Source organism: Salvelinus namaycush, chromosome 15, assembly GCF_016432855.1.
Source record: "Salvelinus namaycush isolate Seneca chromosome 15, SaNama_1.0, whole genome shotgun sequence".
Lineage (NCBI taxonomy): Eukaryota > Metazoa > Chordata > Actinopteri > Salmoniformes > Salmonidae > Salvelinus > Salvelinus namaycush.
In genome coordinates, this window is record NC_052321.1 from 269,453 (window position 1) to 292,069 (window position 22,617).

General features: G+C 46.4%; 1 protein-coding gene across 1 annotated transcript in view; it reads right to left on the minus strand.

Annotated features, from left to right (window-relative positions):
* Nucleotides 1-22,617, minus strand: part of LOC120059712 (presenilin-1-like) — a 39,242-nt gene that overhangs the window by 11,070 nt on the left and 5,555 nt on the right. The window contains exons 2-6 of the mRNA XM_039008766.1: nt 16,746-17,035; nt 14,894-15,035; nt 13,779-13,846; nt 13,405-13,625; nt 6,576-6,674 (exon numbers count right to left, since the gene is read on the minus strand). Of these exons, the coding sequence (XP_038864694.1) occupies nt 6,576-6,674; nt 13,405-13,625; nt 13,779-13,846; nt 14,894-15,035; nt 16,746-17,035 (820 nt within the window). The remainder of the gene's footprint in view (nt 1-6,575; nt 6,675-13,404; nt 13,626-13,778; nt 13,847-14,893; nt 15,036-16,745; nt 17,036-22,617) is intronic.

Here is a 22,617-nt window from a genome sequence, read left to right on the forward strand (position 1 = left end):
AGTCAAGTTCTTCCACACCGATCTCGACAAACCGTTTCTGTATGGACCTCGTTGTGAGGAAAGGACCTTTCCCAAACTGTTTCCACAGTTGGAAGCACAAACTCATCTGGAATGTCATTGTATGCCATAGTGTTAAGATTTACACTCACTGAAAGGAAGGGTATTGTTGGTATTTTATTAGGATCCCCAATAGCAGCAGCTACCCTTCCTGGGGTCCACACAAAACATAAACATCGATAGACAACAGCTCAAAGACAGAACTACATAAATATTTGAATTTTTTTACCAAAAAGGCACAATACACACACAAACTATCCAGAACAGAACAGAACATTAATAGAACAGCTCAAGGACAGAACTACATACATTTAAAAACATCACACGTAGCCTACATATCACTACATACACACAAACTATCCAGGTCAAATAGAGGAGAGGCGTTATGCCGTGACGTGTTGCTTTATCTGTTTATTGAAACCGGGTTTGCTGTTAATTTGAACAATATGAGATGGAAGGAAGTCTCATGCAATAATGGCTCTATGTAATACTGTACGTTTTCTTGAATTTGTTCTGGATTTGGGGACTGTGAAAAGACCCCTGGTGGCATGTCTGGTGGGGTAAGTGTGTGTGTCAGAGCTGTCTGTAAGTTGACTATGCAAACATTTAGGAATTTTCAACACATTAATGTTTCTTATATTTAAAAAAGAAGAAGTAATGCAGTCAGTCTCTCCTCAACTCTTAGACTGGCATGCATAGTATTTATATCAGCTCGCTGATTACAAAACAAAAGCAGAGCATCTCCCCATCTTTACTATATTTATTTAACCAGGTAAGTCAACACTCTCATTTACTGCAATGCCCTGGGGAATATTCACATGGGGAGAGGAATGAGCCAATTGGAAGCAGGGGGATGATTAGGTGTGAGGGCTGGATTGGGAATTTAGCCAGGACACTGGGGTTAACACCCCTACTCTTACGATAAGTGCCATGGGATCTTTTAGGGACCACAGAGAGTCAGAACACACATTTAACATCCCATCTGAAAGACAGCACCCTTCACAGGGCAATGTCCCCAATCACTGCCCTGGGAGACTGTTTTTTAAAACTTTTTATTCATTATTGTTTTGACCAGAGAGTGCCTCCTACTGGCCCTCCAACACCACTTCCAGCAGCATCTGGTCTCCCATCCAGGGAGCTTCAGGTGCAAGCTGATGGTTTGATGGGATGCAGGGTGGGTTGCTGCTTTACAACCATTGAATCTAGATTTAATTTTTCCTTTCTTTAACCGGACAAGTCAGTTAAGAACAAATTCTTATTTTCAACGACGGCCTTGGAACAGTGGGTTAACTGCCTTGTTCAGGGGCAGAACGACAGATTTTTACCTTGCTCAGGGATTCGATCTTGCAACCTTCGGTTACAAGTCTAATGTTCTAACCACTAGGCTACATGCCACCCCATGTTTTGACCATGACAGTTTACAATATAAGGTAACGCCAAGTAATATTTAGTAATCCTCCACTTGTTCAACAGACACAACAATCATTACCTGAACTTACGGAAATGCTCTTCGTATTCAATGCTCTTCGTTTTAGAGATGTTCTGAACCAGTTTATTACTGGCCACCCATTCCAAAACAGACTGCAACTCTTTGTTAAGGGTTTCAGTGACTTCTTTAGCTGTGGTTGCTGATGTGTATATGGTTGAATCCTCAGCATTCATGGACACACATGCTTTGTTTAATGCCAGTGGCAGGTCATTGGTTAAAATAGAAAAGAGTAGAGGTCCTAGAGAGCTGCCCTGTGGTACACCACACTTTACATGTTTGACAATAGGAGAAGCTTCCATTAAAGAAAACCCTTTGAGTTCTATTGTCATTATTGATCGATAAAAATAATTTCCCCACTTCCCTCACACTAACTCTACAAAATTCTAACTTGCAATGCTTTTCCTTCATTATTTGTTTTTTTATGCATGAATACGATGGCTCACTGTTCGTTGTTGGCATTTCCTGCCTAAATTTGCCCACTATGCCAAGGAAGTAATCATTAAAATAATTGGCAACATCAAATGGTTGTGATGAATGAGCCGTCTGATTCGATGAAAGACTGAGTTGAATGTCTTTCTGCCCATCATTCCATTTTAAAGTACGCCAAAGTTTTTTTTGTCCATCATTAATCTTAGCTTCATAATACAGTTTCTTCTTTTTGTTCAGTTTAGACACACAATTTCTCAATTTGCAGTAAGTCATCCTGTCAGATGTGCAGCCAGACTTATTAGCCACTCCTTTTGCCCCATCTCTTTCAACCATACAGTTTTTCAATTCCTCATCAGATTACAGGCACTGGTTACAGTGAGAAGCTTCCTCTTGAGCGGACAGCTTGACGAAAATCAGTCAATATTCAGGTCCCCAAGAAAGTAGACCTCTCAGTTTACATCACATACACTATCAAGCATTTCACCCATATTATTTAGATACTGACTGTTAGCACTTGGTGGCCTATAGCAACACTCCAAAAGAAAAGGCTTTAGATGTGCCAAGTGAACCTGCGACCACAACACTTCAATAACACTTGACATAAGATCTTCTCTAAGCATTACAGGGATGTGGCTCTGAATATATATACAGCAACACCTCCCCCATAAGCATTCCTGTCTCTTCTATAGATGTTATATCCTTGTATTGCTACTGCTGTATCATCATGTTAATGATCTAAGTGATTCTCAGAAATGGCTAATATATGAATGTTATCTGATGTCAGCAAGCTATTGATTTCATTAACCTTATTTCTACGGCTCCATATATTAATATGGGATGTTTTCAGCCCTTTCCTGGGGAGCTGATCAGAGACATAATATGGAAAAGAGCAAACAAAGCAAGAGAACAAATATATACATTCAGCAGTCCATTAATGAATTGGTGTGTGTGTGTGTGTGTGTGTGTGTGTGTGTGTGTGTGTGTGTGTGTGTGTGTGTGTGTGTGTACTGTGGGGTTGAAGCTACGAACCCACAGGCTTGGCTCTCTCATCCCATCCAGGCTTCTGGGAGGGAGGGTGGACAATGAGCCTGTCATAGCGGATGTAAGCAATGTGCCCATGCGCTCTGGCAGCTTTCGTGGCTGGGATAAGTTATTTCCTCTTCTGGCACATAGCTTTTGGATAGTCCTCGTTGGGGGAAGATATACGTTCCTCTCAAGTTCTTGGCTTTTTCCAGAACAGCTACTTTGTCCTTGAACCTCAGGAACTTGACCACTATCGACCTGGGCCTGTCACCTGGGCCTGTCACCTGGGCCCGTGGTGGGTTTTCCAGTCCTGTGGGCGTGCTCATAGGTCCATCTTCAATTTCTCAGAGTTCAATTCCCTCACTTTTTCCTCAGACTCCTTCCAGGTCTCATGTGGAGATTCTGCAGTTCCGTCCACAATCGTGTTGTTCCGCCTTGATGGATAAATCTCATTGTTATCATGAATTCCCACACAGAACTGATGTCCTCTCTCAATGGCTTACAGATTGCTGTCATCTTGCCGTTCTCCTGTTTCAACTCATCGAGCTGACCCTGGGAGAACTGCAAACTGTTCTTCAGGTCCTGGACCTCTCTGTTCTCCTGTTTCAACTCATTGAGCTGACCCTGGGAGAACTGCAAACTGTTCTTCAGGTCCTGGACCTCTCTGTTCTCCTGTTTCAACTCATCGTGTTGACCCTGGGAGAACTGCAAACTGTTCTTCAGGTCCTGGACCGCTCTGTTCTCCTGTTTCAACTCATCGTGTTGACCCTGGGAGAACTGCAAACTGTTCTTCAGGTCCTGGACCGCTCTGTTCTCCTGTTTCAACTCATCGTGTTGACCCTGGGAGAACTGCAAACTGTTCTTCAGGTCCTGGACCTCTCTGTTCTCCTGTTTCAACTCATCGTGTTGACCCTGGGAGAACTGCAAACTGTTCTTCAGGTCCTGGACCTCTCTGTTCTCCTGTTTCAACTCATCGTGTTGACCCTGGGAGAACTGCAAACTGTTCTTCAGGTCCTGGACCTCTCTGTTCTCCTGTTTCAACTCATCGTGTTGACCCTGGGAGAACTGCAAACTGTTCTTCAGGTCCTGGACCTCTCTGTTCTCCTGTTTCAACTCATCGTGTTGACCCTGGGAGAACTGCAAACTGTTCTTCAGGTCCTGGACCTCTCTGTTCTCCTGTTTCAACTCATCGTGTTGACCCTGGGAGAACTGCAAACTGTTCTTCAGGTCCTGGACCTCTCTGTTCTCCTGTTTCAACTCATCGTGTTGACCCTGGGAGAACTGCAAACTGTTCTTCAGGTCCTGGACCTCTCTGTTCTCCTGTTTCAACTCATCGTGTTGACCCTGGGAGAACTGCAAACTGTTCTTCAGGTCCTGGACCTCTCTGTTCTCCTGTTTCAACTCATCGTGTTGACCCTGGGAGAACTGCAAACTGTTCTTCAGGTCCTGGACCGCTCTGTTCTCCTGTTTCAACTCATCGTGTTGACCCTGGGAGAACTGCAAACTGTTCTTCAGGTCCTGGACCTCTCTGTTCTCCTGTTTCAACTCATCGTGTTGACCCTGGGAGAACTGCAAACTGTTCTTCAGGTCCTGGACCGCTCTGGTCAGGTCGTCCATTCATTAATTAGTTGAATCCACCATTTATTTGGACAAAACTCTATTTTCTTATTGTTGAAACAACTGCTTGGAGAAATACTTTTTTTGTTTAAAAAAAATATATATAGTTCTCCTGTGATAGAGAGACACCCTTGTCCTCGGTACTCCCACCGGCTTTAGTCTTTGTCATGGTAGCTAGCAGCGTAGGTTATGCTGTTACTCCTCGCAGTTCCAGACAGGGCAGGTCATAGGGAAGATTGTTGTTTTTCCAATCAGCAGGGATCTGGACAGCCACAAACCCGGGACAATCCACAGTCCCAGCCACTACGTCCCAGGCTGCGTTCAAGGCTACGCCAAAAAGCTCTTCAGACCCGGCCTTGGTCGGCAGGATCACTGGACAGAGAGTAACAGTCCCCAGCAACTGACGCCAACGGCGTCACGGGATCCAAACTAAAATGTTAGCTAGCTACTAAGAAACATTCCAACACATTTTTAAAACAAAAAAACCTTTCCAAAACAACAAACCATGAAAAACAGCACCAGACCAGTATTCCTCCTCCACCAAACTTTACAGTTGGCACAATGCAGTTGTGCAGGTAGCGTTCCCCTGGAATCCACCAAACCCAGACTCGTCTGTCGGACTGCCACATGGTGAAGCGTGATTAATCATTCCAGAGAACAAGTTTCAACGGCTCCAGAGTCAAATGGGGGTGAGCTTTACACCACTCCAGCTGACGCTTGGCATTGCGCATGGTGATCATTGCGCACGGCTGCTCGGCCATGGAAAACCAATTCATGAAGCTCCCGACTAACATTTATTGTGCTGACGTTGCTTCTAAAGGCAGTTTGGAACTCAGTAGTGAATTTTGCAACCGAGGACAGACTATTTATACGCGCTACACGCTTCAGCACTCGGCGGTCCCGTTCTGTCACTTCACAGCTTAGCCGTTGTTGCTCCTAAATGTGTATACTTCAAAATAATAGCACTTACAGTTGACCGGGGCAGCTTTAGCAGGGCAGAAATTGGATATACTGACTTGTTGGAAAGGTGACATCCTATGACGGGTGCCACGTTGAATGTCACTGAGTTCTTCAGTACGGCCATTCTACTGCCAATGTTTGTCTATGGAGATTGCACGGCTGTGAGCTCGATTGTGGCTGAAATAGCAGAATTCACTCATTTGAAGGGGTGTCCACATACTTTTGTATATATAGTGTACTTCCATAAATGCTTTTAAACTGGAACCGGGTGGGGATCTTCAGACGACTCGTGAGGCTTGTGGGCGTCCTAGAGTAAAACAACTGACATGTACGTTTTAGTGAGAGTCTCACCTTTCCACAGAGGGGTCATATCAGTGTGGAGCCCAAACTGTTCAGATGCTACAGACAGAAGTTGGCAGAAGAGGCCGTACAAACTTCAGACGAGTCTTGTGACGCTTGCGGGGGTCGTAGAGCAAAACGGAGAACATCATCGTGTTTGTGAGAGTCTGATCTTTCCCATGAGAGTTTGTAGGCCAAACCGTTTGTGAGAAACTTCGAAAATCACATTTCACTGCAGATGTGGAAAGGTGACATCGCTTAAACTGATGGGGATTTCTTTATGATGCTAATAAAATTTCTGTGGGGGCACGAACATTGACTCATGGATTGTGTATGTGTGCAATTCAGAGGGTGAATGGGCAAGAAAAAATATATAAGTGCCTTTGAACGGGGTATCATAGTAGGTGCCAGGCGCACCAGTTTGAGTCAAGAACTGCAACGCTGCTGGGTTTTTCCACACTCAACAGTTACCTGTGTGTATCAAGAATGGTCCACCACCCAAAGGACATCCAGCCAACCTGACACAATCATAGCTTTCACCTGGATTCACCTGGTCAGTCTATGCCATGGAAACACCAGGTGTTCCTAATGTTTTGTCCACTCTGTGTATATGTAATACAGGTTACAGGTGTTGATGTACGAGGTGTGACGTGCTTCTTACAGGAGTAGATGAGAGCTGGGAAGATGGGTTCGTTCCTCTCCTGAGCCGTCTCCACTAGGATACGTAGAGGACCTTTGGGGCAGAGCACCGCCAAGAGATCTATGGAGGGAGAAACAGGGTCGTATTCATTAGGGCACCGCTAAGCAGATCTATGGAGGGAGAAACATGGGTCGCATTCATCAGAGCCCCGCTAGCAGATCTATGGAGGGAGAAACAGGGTCGTATTCATTAGGGCACCGCTAAGCAGATCTATGGAGGGAGAAACAGGGGTCGTATTCATTACAGCACCGATAGCAGATCTATGGAGGGAGAAACAGGGTCGTATTCATCAGAGCACCGCTAGCAGATCTATGGAGGGAGAAACAGGGGTCGTATTCATCACAGCACCGCTAAGCAGATCTATGGAGGGAGAAACAGGGTCGTATTCATCACAGCACCGCTAAGCAGATCTATGGAGGGAGAAACAGGGGTCGTATTCATCAGAGCACCGCTAGCAGATCTATGGAGGGAGAAACATGGGTCGTATTCATCACAGCACCGCTAAGCAGATCTATGGAGGGAGAAACAGGGGTCGTATTCATCAGAGCACCGCTAGCAGATCTATGGAGGGAGAAACATGGGTCGTATTCATTACAGCACCGATAGCAGATCTATGGAGGGAGAAACAGGGTCGTATTCATCAGAGCCCCGCTAAGCAGATCTATGGAGGGAGAAACAGGGTCGTATTCATCAGAGCCCCGCTAAGCAGATCTATGGAGGGAGAAACAGGGGTCGTATTCATCAGAGCACCGCTAAGCAGATCTATGGAGGGAGAAACAGGGTCGTATTCATCAGAGCACCGCTAGCAGATCTATGGAGGGAGAAACAGGGGTCGTATTCATTACAGCACCGCTAAGCAGATCTATGGAGGGAGAAACAGGGGTCGTATTCATCAGAGCACCGCTAGCAGATCTATGGAGGGAGAAACAGGGGTCGTATTCATCACGGCACCGCTAGCAGATCTATGGAGGGAGAAACAGGGTCGTATTCATTAGGGCACCGCTAAGCAGATCTATGGAGGGAGAAACATGGGTCGTATTCATCAGAGCCCCGCTAGCAGATCTATGGAGGGAGAAACAGGGTCGTATTCATCAGAGCACCGCTAAGCAGATCTATGGAGGGAGAAACAGGGGTCGTATTCATCAGAGCACCGCTAGCAGATCTATGGAGGGAGAAACATGGGTCGTATTCATTACAGCACCGATAGCAGATCTATGGAGGGAGAAACAGGGGTCGTATTCATCACAGCACCGCTAAGCAGATCTATGGAGGGAGAAACAGGGGTCGTATTCATCAGAGCACCGCTAAGCAGATCTATGGAGGGAGAAACAGGGGTCGTATTCATCAGAGCCCCGCTAGCAGATCTATGGAGGGAGAAACAGGGTCGTATTCATTAGGGCACCGCTAGCAGATCTATGGAGGGAGAAACATGGGTCGTATTCATCACAGCACCGCTAAGCAGATCTATGGAGGGAGAAACAGGGTCGTATTCATCACAGCACCGCTAGCAGATCTATGGAGGGAGAAACAGGGGTCGTATTCATCAGAGCACCGCTAAGCAGATCTATGGAGGGAGAAACAGGGGTCGTATTCATCAGAGCACCGCTAGCAGATCTATGGAGGGAGAAACATGGGTCGTATTCATTACAGCACCGATAGCAGATCTATGGAGGGAGAAACAGGGTCGTATTCATCACAGCACCGCTAAGCAGATCTATGGAGGGAGAAACAGGGGTCGTATTCATCACGGCACCGCTAGCAGATCTATGGAGGGAGAAACATGGGTCGTATTCATCACAGCACCGATAGCAGATCTATGGAGGGAGAAACAGGGGTCGTATTCATCAGAGCACCGCTAGCAGATCTATGGAGGGAGAAACATGGGTCGTATTCATCACAGCACCGATAGCAGATCTATGGAGGGAGAAACAGGGGTCGTATTCATTAGGGCACCTCGTGGCAAAATGTTTTGTAACAGAAAATGTAAACAGGCATTTGTTATTGTACAGTTCAGATAACACAGTGAAACAAGGACAAGCTTTCTTCCATTTGGTGCCTAATGAATATGACGCAGAGCTTTGAGTCAGGATAGAATAGTGTTGGGAGACAGAACAGAGGGCGCTTTGAGAGAGAGAGAGAGAGAGAGACCAAGTAGAAATATTTCATCTGAGTTAAAGAATGTCTGAGACTGACTGGGTGTAAACTCTTTACCAGCACCAACTATAGGGAGAACACAGATGGAATCAGGACAAATAGTGTTGGACCCAAAACACAAGGCTCTTTGGGACCGAGACCAAGTCAAAATATTTCATCTGATTTAAAAAGACATTTCTGAGGCTGGGTGGGTGAAAACTCTGACCACCAGCGCTGTTACCCCCACCAAACCAAACCTAAAAACGGACCACCGTTACCCCCACCAAACCAATACGGACCACCGCTACCCCCACCAAACCAAACCTAAAAACGGACCACCGTTACCCCCACCAAACCAATACGGACCACCGCTACCCCCACCAAACCAAACCTAAACGGACCACCGTTACCCCCACCAAACCAAACCTAAACGGACCACCGTTACCCCCACCAAACCTAAACGGACCACCATTACCCCCAATAAACCAAACCTAAACGAACCACCGTTACCCCTACCAAACCACCGTTACCCCCACCAAACCAATACGGACCACCGTTACCCACACCAAACCAAACCTAAACGGACAACCGTTACCCCCAATGAACCAAACAAACCACCGTTACCCCCACCAAACCAATACGGACCACCGTTACCCCCACCAAACCAATACGGACCACCGTTACCCCCACCAAACCAATACGGACCACCGTTACCCCCACCAAACCAATACGGACCACCGTTACCCCCACCAAACCAATACGGACCACCATTACCCCCACCAAACCAATACGGACCACCGTTACCCCCACCAAAACAATACGGACCACCGATACCCCCACCAAACCTAAACGGACCACCGTTACCCCGAGTAAACCAAACCTAAACGGACCATCGTTACCCCCACCAAACCAAACCTAAACGTACCACCGTTACCCCCACCAAACCTAAACGGACCATCGTTACCCCCACCAAACCAAACCTAAACGTACCACCGTTACCCCCACCAAACCTAAACGGACCACCGTTACTCCCAATAAATCAAACAGACCACCGTTACCCCCCAATAAATCAAACAGACCACCGTTACCCCCACCTAACCAATACCGCCACCAAACCAATACGGACCACCGATACCCCCACCAAACCTAAACAGACCACCGTTACCCCCAATAAACCAAAAGGACCACCTTTAACCCAACCAAACCTAAACGGACCACCGTTACCCCCACCAAACCTAAACGGACCACCGTTACCCCCACCAAACCAAAACGGACCACCTATACCCCCACCGAACCTAAACGAAACACCGTTACCCCCACCGAACCAATACGGACCACCGTTACCCCCACCGAACCAATACGGACCACCGTTACCCCCACCAAACCAATACGGACCACCGTTACCCCCACCAAACCAATACGGACCACCGTTACCCCCACCAAACCAATACGGACCACCGTTACCCCCACCAAACCAATACGGACCACCGATACCCCCACCAAACCTAAACGGACCACCGTTACCCCGAGTAAACCAAACCTAAACGTACCACCGTTACCCCCACCAAACCTAAACGGACCACCGTTACCCCCAATAAATCAAACAGACCACCGTTACCCCCAATAAATCAAACAGACCACCGTTACCCCCACCTAACCAATACCGCCACCAAACCAATACGGACCACCGCTACCCCCACCAAACCAATACGGACCACCGCTACCCCCACCAAACCAATACGGACCACCGCTACCCCCACCAAACCAATACGGACCACCGCTACCCCCACCAAACCAATACGGACCACCGATACCCCCACCAAACCTAAACGGACCACCGTTACCCCGAGTAAACCAAACCTAAACGGACCACCGTTACCCCGAGTAAACCAAACCTAAACGTACCACCGTTACCCCCACCAAACCTAAACGGACCACCGTTACCCCCAATAAATCAAACAGACCACCGTTACCCCCAATAAATCAAACAGACCACCGTTACCCCCACCTAACCAATACCGCCACCAAACCAATACGGACCACCGATACCCCCACCAAACCTAAACGGACCACCGTTACCCCCAATAAACCAAAAGGACCACCTTTAACCCAACCTAAACGGACCACCGTTACCCCCACCAAACCTAAACGGACCACCGCTACCCCCACCGAACCAATACGGACCACCGCTACCCCCACCGAACCAATACGGACCACCGCTACCCCCACCGAACCAATACGGACCACCGCTACCCCCACCAAACCAATACGGACCACCGCTACCCCCACCAAACCAATACGGACCACCGCTACCCCCACCAAACCAATACGGACCACCGCTACCCCCACCAAACCAATACGGACCACCGCTACCCCCACCAAACCAATACGGACCACCGCTACCCCCACCAAACCAATACGGACCACCGCTACCCCCACCAAACCAATACGGACCACCGCTACCCCCACCAAACCAATACGGACCACCGCTACCCCCACCAAACCAATACGGACCACCGTTACCCCCACCAAACCAATACGGACCACCGTTACCCCCACCAAACCAATACGGACCACCGTTACCCCCACCAAACCAATACGGACCACCGTTACCCCCACCAAACCAATACGGACCACCGTTACCCCCACCAAACCAATACGGACCACCGTTACCCCCACCAAACCAATACGGACCACCGTTACCCCCACCAAACCAATACGGACCACCGTTACCCCCACCAAACCAATACGGACCACCGCTACCCCCACCAAACCAATACGGACCACCGTTACCCCCACCAAACCAATACGGACCACCGTTACCCCCACCAAACCAATACGGACCACCGTTACCCCCACCAAACCAATACGGACCACCGTTACCCCCACCAAGCCAATACGGACCACCGTTACCCCCACCAAGCCAATACGGACCACCGTTACCCCCACCAAGCCAATACGGACCACCGTTACCCCCACCAAGCCAATACGGACCACCGTTACCCCCACCAAACCAATACGGACCACCGTTACCCCCACCAAACCAATACGGACCACCGCTACCCCCACCAAACCAATACGGACCACCGCTACCACCACCAAACGGACCACCGTTACCCCCAATACAAACAAACGGACCACCTTTACCCCCACCTAACCTAAACGGACCACCGTTACCCCCACCAAAGCCACTGCAATGCTTCAGGAAGGGGCAGCTTTAAGAGGAAATCTGGTCCTATCTATCTAAGGTCATCTAAAGTAAGAATGTCTTAACCTCAGCTGTCATGACTCTCTCTACCCCCCTACTTCCCGTCTCAGACGGGTGTTTCCTGTTTGTCGACCAGTCAGATCCTTCCTTTCAACAACAACGGTCAGGAAATCTAGGTGCTGCCATGAGTCTTGTCTGAAGAGGACTTGAGATCGATAGAGAGCAGTTAAACAATAGGTCTTCTTCACAAAGAGAAACATGGAAGGCTGTGTCCCAAAACTATCTCCTTTGTCCTGAAGTGTACACTCATTCACTACATTCAACAACTCTAAAACTATTGTATTGGTAGAGGCATGGGCTAGAGTGAGTTTCCACCATATTTCTTAGACCAGTGTTTTCCTTTCAAGTCAAAGAAAGGAAGTGAACAAGTGTACACTTTGGGCAGAAGGAGAGATAATTGGGACGCAGATAGAGTCTCACCATAGACAGATATAACAGCCAGGATGAGCCAGGCGGTGCACTCAGGCAGGTACTCACCATAGACAGATATAACAGCCAGGATGAGCCAGGCGGTGACCTCTGGCAGGTACTCACCATAGACAGATATAACAGCCAGGATGAGCCAGGTGGTCCACTCGGGAAGGTACTCACCATAGACAGATATAACAGCCAGGATGAGCCAGGCGGTGCACTCGGGAAGGTACTCACCATAGACAGATATAACAGCCAGGATGAGCCAGGCGGTCCACTCGGGAAGGTACTCACCATAGACAGATATAACAGCCAGGATGAGCCAGGCGGTGCACTCAGGCAGGTACTCACCATACACAGATATAACAGCCAGGATGAGCCAGGCGGTCCACTCGGGAAGGTACTCACCATAGACAGATATAACAGCCAGGATGAGCCAGGCGGTGCACTCAGGCAGGTACTCACCATAGACAGATATAACAGCCAGGATGAGCCAGGCGGTGCACTCAGGCAGGTACTCACCATAGACAGATATAACAGCCAGGATGAGCCAGGCGGTCCACTCGGGAAGGTACTCACCATAGACAGATATAACAGCCAGGATGAGCCAGGCGGTGCACTCGGGAAGGTACTCACCATAGACAGATATAACAGCCAGGATGAGCCAGGCGGTGCACTCGGGAAGGTACTCACCATAGACAGATATAACAGCCAGGATGAGCCAGGCGGTGCACTCAGGCAGGTACTCACCATACACAGATATAACAGCCAGGATGAGCCAGGCGGTGTACTCAGGCAGGTACTCACCATAGACAGATATAACAGCCAGGATGAGCCAGGCGGTGCACTCAGGCAGGTACTCACCATAGACAGATATAACAGCCAGGATGAGCCAGGCGGTGCACTCAGGCAGGTACTCACCATAGACAGATATAACAGCCAGGATGAGCCAGGCGGTGCACTCAGGCAGGTACTCACCATACACAGATATAACAGCCAGGATGAGCCAGGCGGTCCACTCGGGAAGGTACTTGATGAAGACCAGAGCCATGAGAGCAGAGATCATGATGAGGTAGGCCTGCTGCAGACGGAGAGGACCCTTCCAATGGATACAGATCATGCCAACCACCCCGAAGTTCCAGACGATCACAGCCAGGGTGATCCAGTCCATCGCCACGTTGTACGTCTTGAACACTTCTCTGAGAGGACAGAGTGAGAGCATGATACGAGAGTACAGAGGAATCTGCACAGTCACACTCTTTAAAACAGGCAGATTTACCGATGACTTGAATATATGTGATTGAAAAGAGAGAGAGAGAGAGAATAAGACATCGAAGAATGAAGGGACTCACTTGAGGTATATGAAGGAGAAGAAGAACAGAAGGAGGAGAGAGGAGAGGAACAGCCAGCCTTGGATCACCTGTAGGGACACACAGAGATCAATAACAGAAAACTGGCTGTATGACATGTTCAGCATGTCACTGTATCTAGACACACATAGAGAGGACTGAAACATACTGCGATACCAGGGTTGTGTTCATCAGGCAACAAGCGGAAGAAAACGGACTGAAAAAGTCCAGGAAGTTAAACGTTATGATACGTTGGTTGCAAAATGTTGCAAAATGATTTACTTTGTGTGCCCTAATGAATACGACGCTAATGGCATTGTCAGAGCAGCATCTCTTACCCGGTAGCAGCTGTACATCTCTTACCCTGTAGCATCTGTACTTGTATAGTGACATCTCTCACCCTGTAGCAGCTGTACATCTCTTACCCTGTAGCAGCATCTCTTACCCTGTAGCAGCTGTACATCTCTTACCCTGTAGCAGCATATCTTACCCTGTAGCAGCATCTCTTACCCTGTAGCAGCATCTCTTACCATGTAGCAGCATCTCTTACCCTGTAGCAGCTGTACTTGTATAGCAGCATCTCTTACCCTGTAGCAGCATCTCTTACCCTGTAGCAGCATCTCTTACCCTGTAGCAGCAACTCTTACCCTGTAGCAGCTGTACATCTTACCCTGTAGCAGCATCTCTTACCCTGTAGCAGCATCTCTTACCCTGTAGCAGCATCTCTTACCCTGTAGCAGCTGTACTTGTATAGCAGCATCTCTTACCCTGTAGCAGCGGTACTTGTATAGCAGTATCTCTTACCCTGTAGCAGCATCTCTTACCCTGTAGCAGCATCTCTTACCCTGTAGCAGCATCTCTTACCCTGTAGCAGCATCTCTTACCCTGTAGCAGCTGTACTTGTATAGCAGCATCTCTTACCCTGTAGCAGCTGTACTTGTATAGCAGTATCTCTTACCCTGTAGCAGCGGTACTTGTATAGCAGTATCTCTTACCCTGTAGCAGCATCTCTTACCCTGTAGCAGCATCTCTTACCCTGTAGCAGCTGTACATCTTACCCTGTAGCAGCATCTCTTACCCTGTAGCAGCATCTCTTACCCTGTAGCAGCATCTCTTACCCTGTAGCAGCGGTACTTGTATAGTAGCACCAGCACCATGGTCATGACTATGATGACACTGATCATGATGGTGGCGTTGAGGACTGAGTTGAGGGCTCGCTGCCCTATTGTGTCTGTGTCCTCGGGGAACGGGGTGTATATCCTGGAAAACATATCACATGTCAGACAGGTATCAACATCCTGGACAACTCATAACAGAAGATTAGACTCATCACATTTGACATTAGATCATTTCAGAAAATGTTTAACAGTGTCAGACAACCATCAGAAATACTCAAACACCATCCTTTGTGAATCCTCACTTTGCTGTTATTGTTATTATTATAATAATATTGACTGTTTTTCCAGCTGCTTGATTATCTTGTCTGTTTCCAGCTGCTTGATTATCTTGCCTGTGTTTCTAGCTGCTTGATTATCTTGCCTGTGTTTCTAGCTGCTTGATTATCTTGCCTGTGTTTCTAGCTGCTTGATTATCTTGTCTGTTTCTAGCTGCTTGATTATCTTGTCTGTTTCTAGCTGCTTGATTATCTTGCCTGTGTTTCTAGCTGCTTGATTATCTTGTCTGTTTCTAGCTGCTTGATTATCGTGTCTGTTTCCAGCTGCTTGATTATCGTGTCTGTTTCCAGCTGCTTGATTATCGTGTCTGTTTCCAGCTGCTTGATTATCTTGTCTGTTTCCAGCTGCTTGATTATCTTGTCTGTTTCCAGCTGCTTGATTATCTTGTCTGTTTCTAGCTGCTTGAATATCTTGTCTGTTTCCAGCTGCTTGATTATCTTGTCTGGGTTTCTAGCTGCTTGATTATCTTGTCTGTTTCCAGCTGCTTTATGATGAACAGCCCATAGGTAAACAAACATAACAATGTACCTTTTTCGTTAGCAGGCCAACCACATTTCCTGTACTTCTGTTAGTAAATACTGTAGATGTATGCTGATATTTCATCATCAAGGTGTTGTGTGTCGCATTATCGCCATCTAGTGGCTCTGCTGGTCAACTGCATCAACAACCCTAATCCGGGGACAACCTGAAGCCTTGTCTCAGGGTCCCAACAACCCTAACCTGGGGACAACCTGAAGCCTTGTCTCAGAGATCCAACAACCCTAACCCGGAGACAACCTGAAGCCTTGTCTCAGGGTCCCAACAACCCTAACCCGGAGACAACCTGGAGCCTTGTCTCAGGGTCCCAACAACCCTAACCTGGGGACAACCTGAAGCCTTGTCTCAGGGATCCAACAACCCTAACCTGGGGACAACCTGAAGCCTTGTCTCAGGGATCCAACAACCCTAACCTGGGGACAACCTGGAGCCTTGTCTCAGGGTCCCAACAACCCTAACCCGGAGACAACCTGGAGCCTTGTCTCAGAGATCCAACAACCCTAACCCGGAGACAACCTGAAGCCTTGTCTCAGGGATCCAACAACCCTAACCTGGGGACAACCTGGAGCCTTGTCTCAGGGATCCAACAACCCTAACCTGGGGACAACCTGAAGCCTTGTCTCAGGGTCCCAACAACCCTAACCTGGAGACAACCTGAAGCCTTGTCTCAGGGATCCAACAACCCTAACCCGGAGACAACCTGAAGCCTTGTCTCAGGGTCCCAACAACCCTAACCCGGAGACAACCTGAAGCCTTGTCTCAGGGTCCCAACAACCCTAACCCGGAGACAACCTGAAGCCTTGTCTCAGGGTCCCAACAACCCTAACCCGGAGACAACCTGAAGCCTTGTCTCAGGGTCCCAACAACCCTAACCCGGAAACAACCTGAAGCCTTGTCTCAGGGTCCCAACAACCCTAACCTGGGGACAACCTGAAGCCTTGTCTCAGGGTTAGGCCGCCAGAACGTCGTCGGTACTTACAGCCTCTGTCCATCGTTCTGGGTGTAGAAGCTGACGGACTTGATGGTTGCCACGACGACCACCATGCAGAGCGTGACGGGGACGAACAGCATGATGACGTGTTTGGCCCCGTACTTCAGCGTCAGCTCCTCATCTTCGTCTTCCTCACTCTCAACCACCTGGGGGGGGCGTTGTGGGGGTGCCTGTCCGTTCTGTTCCGCCCCTGGACCACCCCCTCCACCCCTGGACCGTACCCCCGTCACCCCAGGCTCAGGGTGCTGGTTCTGGGTTGGTACTGGGGCCTCAGTCGCCTGGAGGAACAGAGGGGGACATAAATACACACCTCTAGGGTCAGCCTGCAGTACAAGGAAACATTTACATTCTTGTCATTTAGCAGACTCTCTTATCCTGAGCCACTACAGTAGTGAGTCATTTAGCAGACGCTCTGATCCAGAGCCACTACAGTAGTGAGTCATTTAGCAGACGCTCTGATCCAGAGAGTGAGTCATTTAGCAGACTCTCTGATCCAGAGCCACTACAGTAGTGAGTCATTTAGCAGACTCTCTGATCCAGAGCCACTACAGTAGTGAGTCATTTAGCAGACTCTCTGATCCAGAGCCACTACAGTAGGGAGTCATTTAGCAGACTCTCTGATCCAGAGCCACTACAGTAGTGAGTCATTTAGCAGACTCTCTTATCCAGAGCCACTACAGTAGTGAGTCATTTAGCAGACGCTCTGATCCAGAGCCACTACAGTAGTGAGTCATTTAGCAGACGCTCTGATCCAGAGCCACTACAGTAGTGAGTCATTTAGCAGACGCTCTGATCCAGAGCCACTACAGTAGTGAGTCATTTAGCAGACTCTCTGATCCAGAGCCACTACAGTAGTGAGTCATTTAGCAGACTCTCTGATCCAGAGCCACAACAGTAGTGAGTCATTTAGCAGACGCTCTGATCCAGAGAGTGAGTCATTTAGCAGACTCTCTGATCCAGAGCCACTACAGTAGTGAGTCATTTAGCAGACTCTCTGATCCAGAGCCACTACAGTAGTGAGTCATTTAGCAGACTCTCTGATCCAGAGCCACTACAGTAGGGAGTCATTTAGCAGACTCTCTGATCCAGAGCCACTACAGTAGTGAGTCATTTAGCAGACTCTCTTATCCAGAGCCACTACAGTAGTGAGTCATTTAGCAGACTCTCTGATCCAGAGCCACTACAGTAGGGAGTCATTTAGCAGACTCTCTGATCCAGAGCCACTACAGTAGTGAGTCATTTAGCAGACTCTCTTATCCAGAGCCACTACAGTAGTGTCATTTAGCAGACTCTCTGATCCAGAGCCACTACAGTAGTGAGTCATTTAGCAGACTCTCTTATCCAGAGCCACTACAGTAGTGAGTCATTTAGCAGACTCTCTGATCCAGAGCCACTACAGTAGGGAGTCATTTAGCAGACTCTCTGATCCAGAGCCACTACAGTAGTGAGTCATTTAGCAGACTCTCTTATCCAGAGCCACTACAGTAGTGAGTCATTTAGCAGACTCTCTGATCCAGAGCCACTACAGTAGTGAGTCATTTAGCAGACTCTCTGATCCAGAGCCACTACAGTAGTGAGTCATTTAGCAGACTCTCTGATCCAGAGCCACTACAGTAGTGAGTCATTTAGCAGACTCTCTGATCCAGAGCCACTACAGTAGTGAGTCATTTAGCAGACTCTCTGATCCAGAGCCACTACAGTAGGGAGTCATTTAGCAGACTCTCTGATCCAGAGCCACTACAGTAGTGAGTCATTTAGCAGACTCTCTGATCCAGAGCCACTACAGTAGTGAGTCATTTAGCAGACTCTCTGATCCAGAGCCACTACAGTAGGGAGTCATTTAGCAGACTCTCTGATCCAGAGCCACTACAGTAGTGAGTCATTTAGCAGACTCTCTGATCCAGAGCCACTACAGTAGGGAGTCATTTAGCAGACTCTCTGATCCAGAGTCACTACAGTAGGGAGTCATTTAGCAGACTCTCTGATCCAGAGCCACTACAGTAGTGAGTCATTTAGCAGACTCTCTGATCCAGAGCCACTACAGTAGTGAGTCATTTAGCAGACTCTCTGATCCAGAGCCACTACAGTAGTGAGTCATTTAGCAGACTCTCTGATCCAGAGCCACTACAGTAGGGAGTCATTTAGCAGACTCTCTGATCCAGAGCCACTACAGTAGTGAGTCATTTAGCAGACTCTCTGATCCAGAGCCACTACAGTAGGGAGTCATTTAGCAGACTCTCTGATCCAGAGTCACTACAGTAGGGAGTCATTTAGCAGACTCTCTGATCCAGAGCCACTACAGTAGTGAGTCATTTAGCAGACTCTCTGATCCAGAGCCACATACATAGGAGCAAGTAGGGTTAAGTGCCTTGCTCAAGGGCACAGACTGATTTTTCATCTACTCAGCCAGGGGATTTGAACCAGCAACTTTTCGGGTTACTGGCCCAACGGAACAGCTAGGCTACCTGCCGCCAGAGTGTAAAGCTTAAACTAAAATAAGAGCTTAAAAAAAACAGCAGGGTAAACACACACTGATCAATACAACTGTAATGTTTCATCTGCACACACTCCTGTGGGGACAGTCGTCATTAGAACAAGGTAGGTCTATAGCAGTAAGAGTTGGTGAGACGGCAATAACAGATCTGGAACCAGGATAAATCTCCTTCACGGAGTCAACAAGGAAAGGGGAGGGCTTGGGGTAGCTAGTCACCCATGGTGACAGTTACTCCAGTAACAATAACAGTATAACTGTGTCACACTTGTCAGGCCAGCAAAGTTAGTGTATGCAGGGCCATTTGGAACACCACAGAGTTAAATAGACCACCACGTAACTAAACAGAACTAAATAGACCACCACATAACTAAATAGACCACCACATAACTAAATAAACCACCACATAACTAAATAAACCACCACATAACTAAATAAACCACCACATAACTAAATAAACCACCACATAACTAAATAAACCACCACATAACTAAGTAGACAACCACATAACTAAATAAACCACCACATAACTAAATAAACCACCACATAACTAAATAAACCACCACATAACTAAATAAACCACCACATAACTAAGTAGACAACCACATAACTAAATAGACCACCACAGAACTAAATAGACCACCACATAACTAAGTAGACCACCACATAACTAAGTAGACCACCACATAACTAAATAAACCACCACATAACTAAATAAACCACCACATAACTAAGTAGACAACCACATAACTAAATAAACCACCACATAACTAAATAAACCACCACATAACTAAATAAACCACCACATAACTAAGTAGACAACCACATAACTAAATAGACCACCAAAGAACTAAATAGACCACCACATAACTAAATAGACCACCACATAACTAAATAGACCACCACATAACTAAATAGACCACCACATAACTAAACAGACCACCACATAACTAAACAGACCACCACATAACTAAATAGACCACCACATAACTAAATAAACCACCACATAACTAAATAGACCACCACATAACTAAATAGACCACCACATAACTAAATAGACCACCACATAACTAAATAGACCACCACATAACTAAATAGACCACCACATAACTAAATAGACCACCACATAACTAAATAGACCACCACATAACTAAATAAACAACCACATAACTAAATAGACCACCACATAACTAAATAGACCACCACAGAACTAAATAAACGACCACATAACTAAATAAACCACCACATAACTAAATAAACAACCACATAACTAAATAAACCACCACATAACTAAATAAACCACCACATAACTAAGTAGACAACCACATAACTAAATAGACAACCACATAACTAAATAAACCCCCACAGAACTAAATAGACCACCACATAACTAAATAGACCACCACAGAACTAAATAGACAACCACATAACTAAATAGACAACCACATAACTAAATAGACCACCACATAACTAAATAGACCACCACATAACTAAATAAACCACCACATAACTAAATAAACCACCACATAACTAAATAAACCACCACATAACTAAATAAACCACCACATAACTAAATAAACCACCACATAACTAAATAAACCACCACATAACTAAATAAACCACCACACAACTAAATAGACCACCACACAACTAAATAAACCACCACATAACTAAATAAACCACCACACAACTAAATAGACCACCACATAACTAAATAAACCACCACACAACTAAATAGACCACCACACAACTAAATAGACCACCACACAACTAAATAGACCACCACACAACTAAATAGACCACCACACAACTAAATAGACCACCACAGAACTAAATAGACCACCACAGAACTAAATAGACCACCACAGAACTAAATAGACCACCACACAACTAAATAGACCACCACACAACTAAATAGACCACCACACAACTAAATAGACCACCACACAACTAAATAAACCACCACACAACTAAATAGACCACCACACAACTAAATAGACCACCACAGAACTAAATAAACCACCACAGAACTAAATAGACCACCACACAACTAAATAGACCACCATATAACTAAATAGACCACCACATAACTAAATAAACCACCACAGAACTAAATAGACCACCACAGAACTAAATAGACCACCACACAACTAAATAGACCACCACACAACTAAATAGACCACCACACAACTAAATAGACCACCACACAACTAAATAGACCACCACACAACTAAATAGACCACCACAGAACTAAATAGACCACCACACAACTAAATAGACCACCACACAACTAAATAGACCACCACATAACTAAATAGACCACCACATAACTAAATAGACCACCACACAACTAAATAGACCACCACACAACTAAATAGACCACCACATAACTAAATAAACCACCACACAACTAAATAGACCACCACATAACTAAATAGACCACCACAGAACTAAATAGACCACCACAGAACTAAATAGACCACCACAGAACTAAATAGACCACCACAGAACTAAATAGACCACCACAGAACTAAATAGACCACCACAGAACTAAATAGACCACCACAGAACTAAATAGACCACCACAGAACTAAATAAACAACCACATAACTAAGTAGACAACCACATAACTAAATAAACCACCACAGAACTAAACAGAACTAAATAAACCACCACAGAACTAAACAGAACTAAATAAACCACCACAGAACTAAATAGACCACCACGTAACTAAACAGAACTAAATAGACCACCACATAACTAAATAGACCACCACATAACTAAACAGAACTAAATAGACCACCACATAACTAAATAGACAACCACATAACTAAACAGAACTAAATAAACCACCACAGAACTAAATAACCACCACATAATCTAAACAGAACTAAATAGACCACCACCATAACTAAACAAACTAAAAGACCACCACAATAACTAAATAGACAACACCACATAACTAAACAGAACTAAATAAACCACACCAAATAAATAAAACCACCACATAACTAAATAGACCAACCATAACTAAATAAACCACCACTAAAAACTAAAATAGCACACCACATAACTAAATAGCCCAACAACATAACAAATAACCCACCACATAAACTAACAGAACTAAATAACCACCACATAACTAAATAGACACCACAAAACTAAACAGAATAAATAGCACCACCACACAAAACTAAATAGAACCACCACATAACTAAATAGACACTAAATAAACCACCACATAACTAATAGACCACCACATAACTAAATAGACCACCACATAACTAAATAGACCACCACATAACTAAATAGACACCCACATACTAAATAAACACCACATAACTAAATAAACCACCACATAACTAAGTA